Source organism: Haemaphysalis longicornis, unplaced genomic scaffold, assembly GCF_048455015.1.
Source record: "Haemaphysalis longicornis isolate Haplotype H1 unplaced genomic scaffold, Haemaphysalis longicornis Haplotype H1 scaffold_6, whole genome shotgun sequence".
In the NCBI taxonomy this organism is placed as follows: domain Eukaryota; kingdom Metazoa; phylum Arthropoda; class Arachnida; order Ixodida; family Ixodidae; genus Haemaphysalis; species Haemaphysalis longicornis.
The window spans coordinates 162,909,468-162,920,799 of NW_027526407.1; the positions used below are offsets into that span (position 1 = coordinate 162,909,468).

An 11,332-nucleotide genomic window follows, 5' to 3' on the forward strand; every position below is an offset into this window, starting at 1 on the left:
CGTGGAAACTATCTAGTGGAACCTTGCGTAATTGTTAGCGGTGGATTTCTTAAAATGGCGCCAGAAGCTATAGTGGCGCGGGCGACAGCAGGCGACGGCGGAGTGAATTCTTTTTCTGCAGTTGCTGAAGTATTTAATTTCGCAAAAGTCAAGCATGTTTGAATTTTTATAAAGAAACACTGCAAATATCACTTCTGTATTGATTTGTTGTCTCATAATTGCGTAATGTTTTGTTCTTCTTCAACAATGTTGACAAGTATGAACATTACACCGGACCAAGACGGGTAGATTTAGCTGTGACTATATGAGACTATTGCGCAGGCATTGTTTTGCTTTGGCCGGGTGGCTGAATCGAGTCACAGACAGACAGACGGACAGACAGACAGACAGACATACAGACATACAGACAGACCAAAATTTCTGGGTTTAAGTAGCCCAAGAAAGACTATCGTCTTTAAGAGACTTGCATACGTCACCCTTATTCGTCCAAAAATAGAAGATGCCTCTGCAATCTGGGATCCTCATCAAGCATATCTCACAAATAACCTCGAGTCATTACAGAATCGTGCTGTTCGCTTCATCTTTTCTGATTATTCTACATTTTAAAGCGTCGCAGCATTAAAACAGCGTGCTGAACTGGATAAGTTATGCGCTCGTTGCACATATTCTCGCCTGTCCCTTTTCCATAAAATCTACTTCCACCCAACACTTCCAAGCGATTTCTTTCAGCCTCCATCAGCCATTTTTCCACGCAGGGATCATCCCAACAAAGTTAAACGCCCACTATGTCACTCGTCCTTGTACGAAATTTATTCTTTCCCCACACCATATCTGACTGGAACGATTTACCCCCATATATAGCAACTCAAACTGACATAAGTAAATTTCAAGAATTGCTTCGCCAATTGTGACGATTTGATTTGTATTGTTCGTTGAAATGTGTTATTGTACACCCACCGCTCTTCTCTTTTTTTGCTCTTCAACGTTTTTGTCTTTATCACTGTATTTATCTAGTTCCGTAGACTAATTTACTTGTCATTTGTCAGTGCTCTCTTGCGCAAGCGCAATCGGTTTGTGTTATTTTTCCTAAAACACATTGCATTCCTGCCATATTTTGTTGTACCTAAATTTTTTTTATTCGTTCTTTTCTATCTGTCTTCTTCTTTTTGCACCGAAGTTTTCTTGTTTCCTTCTTAACTATCTCTTTTCTTCTTTTTTCTATTTTTTGAACATGTGTATTTTTCGTGTCTGTATACCCCCCCCCCTCGCTATATAATACCCTCTATTGAGGGCCTTTAGGGATACTGTGAAATAAATAATAAATAAATAAATCCCGGCAATGTAAACCTTCCATGCGCCTGCGTAGTAGGCTTGTCGTTATTAGTTGTGCGAGATCTTATGAGGCCCACAAGCTGCCACGAAACACGACATAGGAGCGAGAAGACAGCAAGTCTCGTTATGCAGCTTCCACGGGCTCTGTATACGCAACAGGGTATTCACATATGCGTACATAGGTACGATGAGAACAAGTGCGACACTTAAAACTCTGCTGTCGTCAGGTGGGCGATGTGCGAGCCTTCTGCTACAACGCTTGGCGGATAATTTATCTTAAGAACAGAGGTTTCTGCAACAGTATTTTAAGAATATTTTGATCACGTTTCAATATTTTTACGTCGTTAATAATTTATTTCCGTATACCACAATCCATCCATTAGCGCTCCAATTTGAAAAGGGTAAGCTCGTGGTACGCTTTTGCAAGTTTACCGGAATTGCGTAGTAAGAGCAGCTGCAGTGTACCTTGCTTTGTTTATTCGCAATTGCACGAGTTCACAGAAGTGTCAAAATTTAGAGCCTTTAAGGTTACCGCACAGGAGGACAGGTAATTTTTGAATCTTTGCACACCAAGCCACTTTGGGACCCATACTTTGACTGAGCCTTTTGTGCAAATTCTTCTACTACAACGTATATTGATATTATAGAAATGTGTCTGGAAAGTGAGGCGACGTTAAGCAACGTACAACTAACATGCCGCTCAAGTACATATATCATTTCAAAACGCACCGAGTTTAAAATTAGCAATACAATTTCCAAGAGTGTGGTTTTTTCGCGTTTCGTATCTTTTTCTTTATTTTTCGAGGCAGAGTTGCACTACAGTTAAACGTGGATATAACGAAGTTGACAAAAGTTTGCGATTTTTTGCTACATCCAGTTTGTCGTTACATCCAGGTTTCCAGTGAAGTCTTGCGTGAATGAAGCAGAAAGAAATTGAGAATGGCAGATATCTGTGAAGGTGAACTCAGCCTTCAATGATTTAGTTCACAGTGCAAAAGTGCGTGATTGCCTGCTGCTTTCACACGAGCTTTGGCACTACTCGACCCTCCAAAGAAGAGAAATCACTTACCCCCGTATTCAGAAACTTATCTTGAGTACCTTGTTTGCCTTTGGACACTTTTGGATTCCAAAGAAGTTTCAAAAACGAAACCTGTGCTGAAAGGGCGCCTTTTCGCAAACACGATGGTGTTTTTTCCACTAAACATTGTTGAAGGCATGCTGGCTGGAATGCTGTACAAGGCGGCTACGGCATTTAAAAATGCGAGCTGATTACGAAAGAAGAAAACTTTTACTTTTCTGGCAGCAGACCTCATCACCAGCGAACCGACCCGACAGTTAGCATTTAAGACGCGCGACTAAACCCCGACTGGAATGCCAAGCACCTCAACAACGGCCTCTCGAGCCGGCACCTCACTCACGTTGCAATAGACAGTAGTTTGCGGTAGCAGCGACCAAAAAAGAACTGCCACGCTGGTGTCACGCACACAAGCAAAACCTAATCTTGGCGCTACGTAAGCCCTAAGATGGCGCTAGCCGCTGTTTTCACCGTCATATAAAGGCGAGTATTGTTTTTGGCAATTCTAAACGTTTTCATTACTGCTGGTGGCTTAAAGTAGCACTATTATTTGATAAATTAGTGAATTTATCCGGCCAAGTTTTATTAAGAGTGCAAAAAAACACTGAAAGATCAACTTAGCGAGTTCTGTACATCAAGGTTAACCGCCACTACTCCTTTGGTACATAGAGGTCACACAAAAAGTGGCTTCTATGGCAGTAGCAATGGGGAATTGAAGAACGTCGTTAAACACAGGAATTAGTTACATAGAGGTTCCTTAAATCTAGGTGTAACTGTATTGAATTGAGGGTATGCAACATTTAATTTTTTCATTTCATTTATTCAAGACAATCGTCATTAAAAGATTGTCTTGGGTGGCGTGGCTATAGACAGAAATAACGCCGTGCACTTACTCTGAGCACAGAAAATATTGACAAACGAAAGCAAATTGCTCAACTAGGCACAAAACATGTCGATCTGCTGCATACAACGTGACAACAGGTGAATTCAAGAAATTGTTTTTTTCATTGACTATCACCTCCCCTTTGATAACGTTTACTGCAGGAAAGGCATATCGGCATTCAAGAATATATGACCAGCCAGTTTTGAGCTGCTCCTATGTGAAATAAACTGACGTATTTGCTTTCTGCGGTGACCATGGCAGCCTACTGCTATGCACCATCTGTGCCGGATGCGCAACTGAATAAAATATAGCGGATAACGAAGAGTGGTTCACACATGTCGCATGCGTAATGGCATGCTTGTACGTAGCAGCGGATAAGTTTATATTTGTGCGGGAATTGCCACGATATTACGTTTCCGGTCGCTCATGGGTACAGGTGTGCTTTTCTCTACCAATCGTGCATTTTTGAGGTGGTTGAATGAGCAAACCGATCCTCAACGTGCAAATGTCGCCTGTGGTGTGTTAATTCTGAATTCCACAAACTTAACACTTATTTTCTTTCGAATATGCGACATAAAAACAGGATGATCATGATGCAACGCGAATAACTTAATTTGATGTTCATGCTTTAGTGCTGTTAAGAGCGCGTAGCGTAGAAGAAATTTGCGTTGCTTCTACAGTAAGTAGCGAAAGTTACCCCCAACAGAGGAGTGAGACTAACACGTCTTACTAAGACGTTTTTTGTCCCTGCACTTGTCCCTAGGGTAATTTCTCACTGCTGCCGATCCCAATGAGCATAAGAATTCCGCTTTAAACCTTCTCTGGAGTTTCCCAATTTAAAGTTTGGTATTAACGGATGTAAAGCGTCTAAACCTTTCTCCGTCTTGCCTAGTTGGAACTCGGACACTTGGTCCTGCTATCTTCTCTGTGCCACAATGTATCACTCACTTTGCGTTACGCATTCGTCGAATATCGCCTCCTTTCGTATTTTAGATCATGCAACCTCCAGATATTTCCAGGGCATTACCAGTTTCGTAGCAACAATAGCACCATATTTTTCCGCCAACTCCACACGTGTATGTTAGGCACGATGCTGAAATAAAGCGCGCTAATGATAGCTTTCGTACCCCACAAGGTGTAAAAAATTTTGTAGATATTTGCTCCCATATTGGCCCATTCGGGCCAAAATTTTAGAACATCGCCTGTCACTTCACGGGCCCTGAAATAACATGCACCTAGTTGCCCAGGGTCTAAAAAAAGCTATCTGGCTTTTGCATGTTCTGGATGGGCGGGTATAAGAAAATTTTTAATTCACCACTCCTCCCAAAATCTGAATTGACGGGAGCCGCCACCCTATCGAAGGCATGGCTTTACCTAAGCAGAGCTAAAATATTCTACTATTTAAAAAATGTCCAAGTCTCTTGAGAACCGCCAGACTCTAGAAACTACGTATATGGCGGCACCTTCAGCCTTCCTACTGACCACCGCGCTTCATATAGACTGTCGTCTTTGAAAGAGTGACGGGTGCCTTGGTTACACGGAAATGCGCCTGCAAGCTTGTCAGTTACTATAAGTTACTCAGTTACTCTGTCACGCTCAATTCTCGGAAATACAGAGACCCTCAATAATGTGCAAACCATCGCACTGACCATTCCGTGTTTGCTCTTTCCATCTAGTGAATAAAAACAGCAGTAGTGCTGTGTCCTTTCTTTACAATTGATAATTGACCGCCTCACATCAGAACTAGATAACAATTGTCTGCTTCGTCATGCGCTTCTAGACGGCGTTTTCTCACGTGTTAACATCGCCTCTTAAGAATCTAAGTAATTCAAACTGCTCAGGAACACCTCCACTCGGAAGTTCTACGTTGCCTGCATGACTCACCACAAACAGGAATTCTTAGCGAGAACCACACGGCCGCTGGTGGTTTTAAACAGCGATGCTGTTTAGTGTGAGCTCGTGCGTGCGAACGCACCCAGAAAAACCTTTTACGGTGATACCATCATTTGCATGCCCCAGCCGCACCTTAGCTTTGCCTTGCGGCGCTCTGGCCTCACTCATATTGCTTCCTGACGGAGGCGCGATATAACATCTAAAGAACGGCTTCAGAAGCGCCTGTTGTGGTTACTCGCATTTTCGATTTTTGCCACAAGAGGTTGCCGTTTCGATGCTTCAAAGAAAGTAAGTCATGGCAAAAAAAGAAGCCAGGAGGCCCACACGGAATTACATTATTTAACGTCTTAATTACCAACCCAGATGACACACCACCCCAACCTAGCACGGGCTGCCACACGAGTGAAACCTTTTGAGGAAACGCTCCTCACGTGGTGGCCTCCGCTACTTAGGAAACTTCACCACAAAGATGATTGGCACGCGTTTACTGTACATAATTTAATCACCGTATCTTCATTGAACTTAGGGCGATAACTACCACGCCATGCAGAAAACTTGACTGAGTCTCACAGAAAAACCCCACAGAAATATTTCCCGTGTTCCCACGAATACCCACGCATAAGCCTAGCTGAACCCATTATAAGCTTGGTGTGGCTGCCAGCGTTGACATTGTCCCTGTCCTTGCGCCACAAGTACGAAGCTGCTTTATTTTTTTTACTTCTAGGTACCATAATTTCGGTATTACTACACTTTTAATAAAACGGGGACATTCACATTCCGCTATAAACAAAGTTAAACCCCCTGTGGTCTTCACTGCCAAAAATAGCAACCGAACCTCAGCATATCTAAATATCTATATATCTATCTCTCTCTCTTGATATATCTATCTATCTATCTATATATATATATATATATATATATATATATATATATATATATATATATATATATATATATATATATATATATTCACAAAAACTGCCTTTCACGGTCGTTGCTTTCAATCGGTATGACTTGGCTAATGTGTTGATTGTAGGGTTTTAAGCGCCGAAGCTACACTTCAGCTATGACGCACGCCGTAGCGACTGTTACCAGAATAATTTTGGGAACCTGGATACCTCGAACGTGCGCGCAAATCTTCGCACGTGGACATTATCGCCTTTCGCCTGCATGAGAAAAACTGCCACCATGGCCGGGATCGAGTCCGCTGCCTAAGACTCGGAAAAGTTTAGAAGTCATTTTTATACTTAAAATGACCCTTATTGAAGAGGCACACTTAGAAATTCGGACTAGACATCCAAATAGTTACCGGATGATTGATAGCTTTAAGCTTTACAACTTAGTGTCAGTATCTTAAGATCCTTTTAAAACTGTCTTATTATCTGTAAGTTTAGATCTTTCGAACTGGCCCAATGACATTGCAGTAGAGTTTCGTATTTATTATAGAGTTAAACCTGGATATAATGAACATCTATGTTGCTAAATCCTGGAAGTAAGCATGTTTTTGTTTTTATTTCCAATTGGAACGTACATTGAAGCCCGTGTGTTTGCGACCATTATGTAATCAAGCCGTGTGATGGTAAACCTAATGCGACGAAGGCGCTAAGCTGATCAGTCATCGTTTTTATAACTTTGTATGAAGAAGTGGCCGTAGAAATGCACTAATTTTGCTAGAACTAGCACCACGAACCTACAAAAACGTATAGAATAAACTAAAAACGATATTTGCCAGGAAGATGAAAAAAGAGCCGCTAGCGCCATCTTTTGGGTTACATAGCCCCGTGCCACTGCTGTTTTTGATTCCAGGTAGCAAGAGTAACTATACTCCACTTTTCCTTCACCCGCACCTCAAACTGCCTTCCGTGTTTACATGTGACTGCGCTGTGGGATTGAGTCCTACGTGTTTAGGTCCTAGCCCTTCCTGTCGGCGTGTAGCCACACGTCCCAACTGCTATCGGTGGTATCGATTCTTCGGTGATAGAAACGTTGACTGTTTTCAAGACAAAAACAAAAACAAATGCATTCTTCGCCTACGAGAAACAAAAATATCGCCGGCAGCGCAGCTAGCTTCTCAACAATTTTGATCGCAAAAACATGATCGAGTTTACTAAATGGTCTTCTTTATGAATACGGTGTAGTTCATACTTAAGTTAGGCTTGTGAATATGGGGGTAAGAGATTTTGCCGCTTTGGAAAGGCGTTTAGGGCCTAAGCTTGTGAGGAAGCAGCAGCCGCAAGGGGTACGTTCTCCTTCACTGATGTCTAGAATTTTCGTCTCAGCTTCAACAACACGATCTGCATTTCCCCAAAGTGAATGTAACAAAAGATTGCGAACTTTGTGAACTTGGTTGCGTTCAGGTTTAACTGTATCCTTAAGGTGTATAAAATTTTCTACCCGCTCGTTCTGAAAAAGAAAGAGACATTTTCAAAAATACTTCCTGTTTAAAAATGACTGCCTATAGCTTTGCAATATAACATTTCAGTCCTCCATCAAGTATTTTTGTCGTTCTGTACCATCAAGAGGTTATGACGCCCGCGATCCTGATAGAGCGTTCATGAATGAGATATACCAGCTTCTAAAGACCAGTTATTACACAGGAGGCTTACAATACACTTGAGTAAAGGTGCTTGACAGCCCAATAAAATTGCCGTAAAACTATCTCCTACCTCTCTGTTGGAGTTCTTACCATGTTTTATGGAGAAAAACAGGGATAATACTTACAGCGGATGCTCCAGTCGCTTCACGTTGGCTAAAAGGTTTATATCAAACTTACAAAATATGCTTTACCTGCGGTGTTAACAGCACTTACGGGCAGGGATACATCACCACCTATGGCATTGAAAATATTGTGAACCCAGTTATTAGGACTCCCAATTATTCGCGGAAATTTCTATGCCAGAACAAATTCGTAATGATAAGCAGGTTTGGCGAGTTCTAACGGGCTCCAATTACTGTTGAAAACTGAAAGCTGAATTCTTTGTTGTCAAGCTGGCGTAAGCTGAGCATGTGAAGATGTTTATTTGTAAGGTTCCCCAGTCATTAACAAGAATGACAAAGAATCTTTTAATACCTTCTGTTTGCATACAGATCAGCCAAGCGGGTCTTTCTGGGAGTCTTCAGACTAAATCTCTGCTGGCCAAATAAGGCACACAAATATGAGGACTATGTATTAGGATACAGTCTCGTTGTACACAGAGCTAATTCAGTTAATTAAAAATGACATACACACGTTTGACAACCCTTGCAGGGCTACGGGGTAGTGAATGGCCAGGGGCGAACCATATGCGCAGCCATTTGATTACCTATCCCCGGTAAATGTAAAAAAAAGACGCAGGCTTCAAGGAAATAGTAAAGTTAGAGAACGAAATGCGGATACAGAAATTTTCCATAAGAATAAGCTCCTTGCTTCGTAGGTACAATATGTTGAAGAAGATTGGTGTTGGGGTGTTCGAAATCTGTGGGAACTTACGTAGCAAAGCTCTACGCAGCATAATCGTCGAAAGAATCGGAAAGTGCATCTGCTAACTTTGTTGAGAGTCTCCAGCGGATAAATATTTGATGTTGCCGTTTTCAAAAATTTGCTGTGAGATTCGGAGTAATAAACATACTATCAGCGCCCAGACGATTATTTACCTGTTGCGATTTTTTGTTCACAAATGATGAGTTACATTTTGGGAATTTCTGTCTGCCTCTAATAATGAGGTTTTAGGGGAAGAGTAGGTTTATAGAAACAGCTGTGTCCTTTTTCGAACACACCAACCTTCAATGAATGTATGCGAAGGTGCACAGCTGCAGTACGTAAATACTTCGGTAGGTTTTCCATCTGAAGGTAATTTTATGAGCATCATTTGCCTTTTTCACAAAAAAAGAGATAAATTTGCCGCCAAAATTTATTTCAGGAGTAGCGTAAAGCAACCATGCAATGAACCTACGTATGATTTTGGGGTGAAGAAACAATGTAGAGATGCCAAATTTTATTGGGGCACTTGGCGGATGACGACAGCAGAAAAAAAGAAACGTATTTTGTTTCACGCAATTGTTTACACACCACCACAATAAGGGTGATCGTAAATAAGTAATTGTCAATTGATTATGGATATGTTCATGTTACCTCTCGGCACCGTTTCTGATGTTGCTATTGTTTTCCCATCCCATTTCGTGAAGATTCCTTGGGAGGAGTCGAAGCGTATTTGAATTTAAAAAACAAGATGCGCGTTTTGGTAGTCATTGAGGAATAACAAACCAAATCATACCCTTAGCATCACTCCACGGGTATTGCCAACTATTGCACAAGAAAGTTCTTTTTGCTTTTTTTTCAAAATTTCTAATCTTACTAAATTAGTAAATTTACGCTGGCACCGGTACCTGAGTGTCAGGTGTTTGCTTAGCTGTACACTCAGTTTAAGAGAAAGTGGTCTTTTGACGCCATGTTTAGTCGGCTGCACGCGAAATAAATATAGTACTGAAGACGAGCAGTTTTCGGTACATAAATAATGGCATACGAATTCAACTATTTGCTTACGTTAACTGGAGCAAAGACGTCCAATAAAACCGTACAATAAATTCAAAGTTCTGTAACGTTTGTTTTCACTCTTAAGCAAAACGTGACCATTAAAATGCCTTAGACCAATGCAGAAAAGTTTGGTAGAAGCACGCAGGATAACATACCCAAAAGATGTGTTTCATGAACGCTAAAAGAGAAAGGATAAATCCGCTATTGTTATACTTGAGGGCTCGACTCAGCCCAGTGGTTATTCCAAACTTCGTTGTTAAATACCACGATATAAAGCTATCTATTCTCCTTACTTGCCGGAGGCTCGAACCGTTCCAGGATGTTCAAGGTCAGGCAATTGAATGCTATGTGACGTTTCATTTTCCATTTTGGGTTTCTTTGGTGGCCTATATTTCAATACATTAGAGAATGGTAAAACCTTGTCATTCGGAGAGGTAAATTTCAAAATATAAATAAATTACAGAATTATGCACGCACTGCAGAAGAATGAAATAAGCAAAAAGCCGACTTCCGGCAATTCTTACGAATAGCGATGCAACGAAAGACCAGGACATAGGGAAAGCGTTGGTAAATGCCGTAGCAGGTGTCCTCAAATATAGAGAAGCCTAGTTGTGTGTCCGATAGCTATGACGACTTCGTGCGCTATAGCGGCATCCACGGCGCAGCTGCAGGGTAAAAGTATCTTGTGTGCGTTTTTTTTATTTCGCTGACATTATTTCCTACCGTACATTGGATGTGCCCTGGCGGAGGAAATTTTCAATTCGTTGTGTAAAGAATCCAACTCCTCGTTCTCACCGCATTCTGACATGACTTTCCTGTAAAGTCAAGGACACAACGTTCTCAAGGATAAATAACATCTGTTGTAACCTTCATTAATCAGTGAAAGATGCAGAAATAATGCCAAGAACAAAACATTGTGCCGCGTTCAACGATCATCTCTTTTATTATAAAAATAATTACAGCGGCGTCGAATGTGTACCAGTAGATTCTAAGCTTTCGTTATTATTTTTACAAAGGAAGTTATTCCTCGCCCCGAAAGCATGTCATTGTTTTGTTTAAGTTTTAACTCCTTTATTTTACTTCATAGCGCGCTATGTCAAACCGAAAAGCTGCAGATGAGTTTGTGATATTTTTAAGCATGCACTTTTGTAGGCATGCGAAGAAACGTCCTTACTCCTAACAGCCGTATTTATAGAACAACACCGTTTGTGGTCAGCGGAAGTAAGTGTTTCCTGGCGGTTGGTCGTACAAGTCTGCAATGGTTAATTTTTACAAGCAGCGGAGCGGCTCACGTGAGTTTCTGTCTGAAGAACTTTGCTTCCTTTATTTTGTTAATAAGCGAAAAGGAACGATTAAACACTGTTTTGAAGACAGGACAACACATGTAATTGAGAAACTACATGGCGAAACTACATTATGAACTATAAAAAACAAAGTCATTGAGAAACTACATGGAGCAACAAATATGTGTAAATTATCGCAGTAAGCAATTCTGTTCTCACACCGCCCTAATAAACATTCTTTGCCAAAAGGAATACCTTACCAGTACGCTACATTTTCGCAAATACGAAGGCAGTATCCCTTTACCACCTCTCCTCAGTACGTTTTTGTGTTCGCCATTCCACGAAATTTCTGG

At 41.2% G+C, this 11,332-nt stretch overlaps 1 protein-coding gene across 1 annotated transcript in view; it reads right to left on the minus strand.

The window, feature by feature from the left end:
• Positions 1–10,330, minus strand: part of LOC144141239 (cytochrome P450 2H2-like) — a 63,614-nt gene extending 53,284 nt beyond the window's left edge. The window contains exon 1 of the mRNA XM_077672797.1: positions 10,221–10,330. Within this exon, the coding sequence (XP_077528923.1) occupies positions 10,221–10,250 (30 nt within the window). The 5' untranslated portion in view covers positions 10,251–10,330. The remainder of the gene's footprint in view (positions 1–10,220) is intronic.
• Between the last annotated feature and the right edge of the window lie 1,002 nt (positions 10,331–11,332).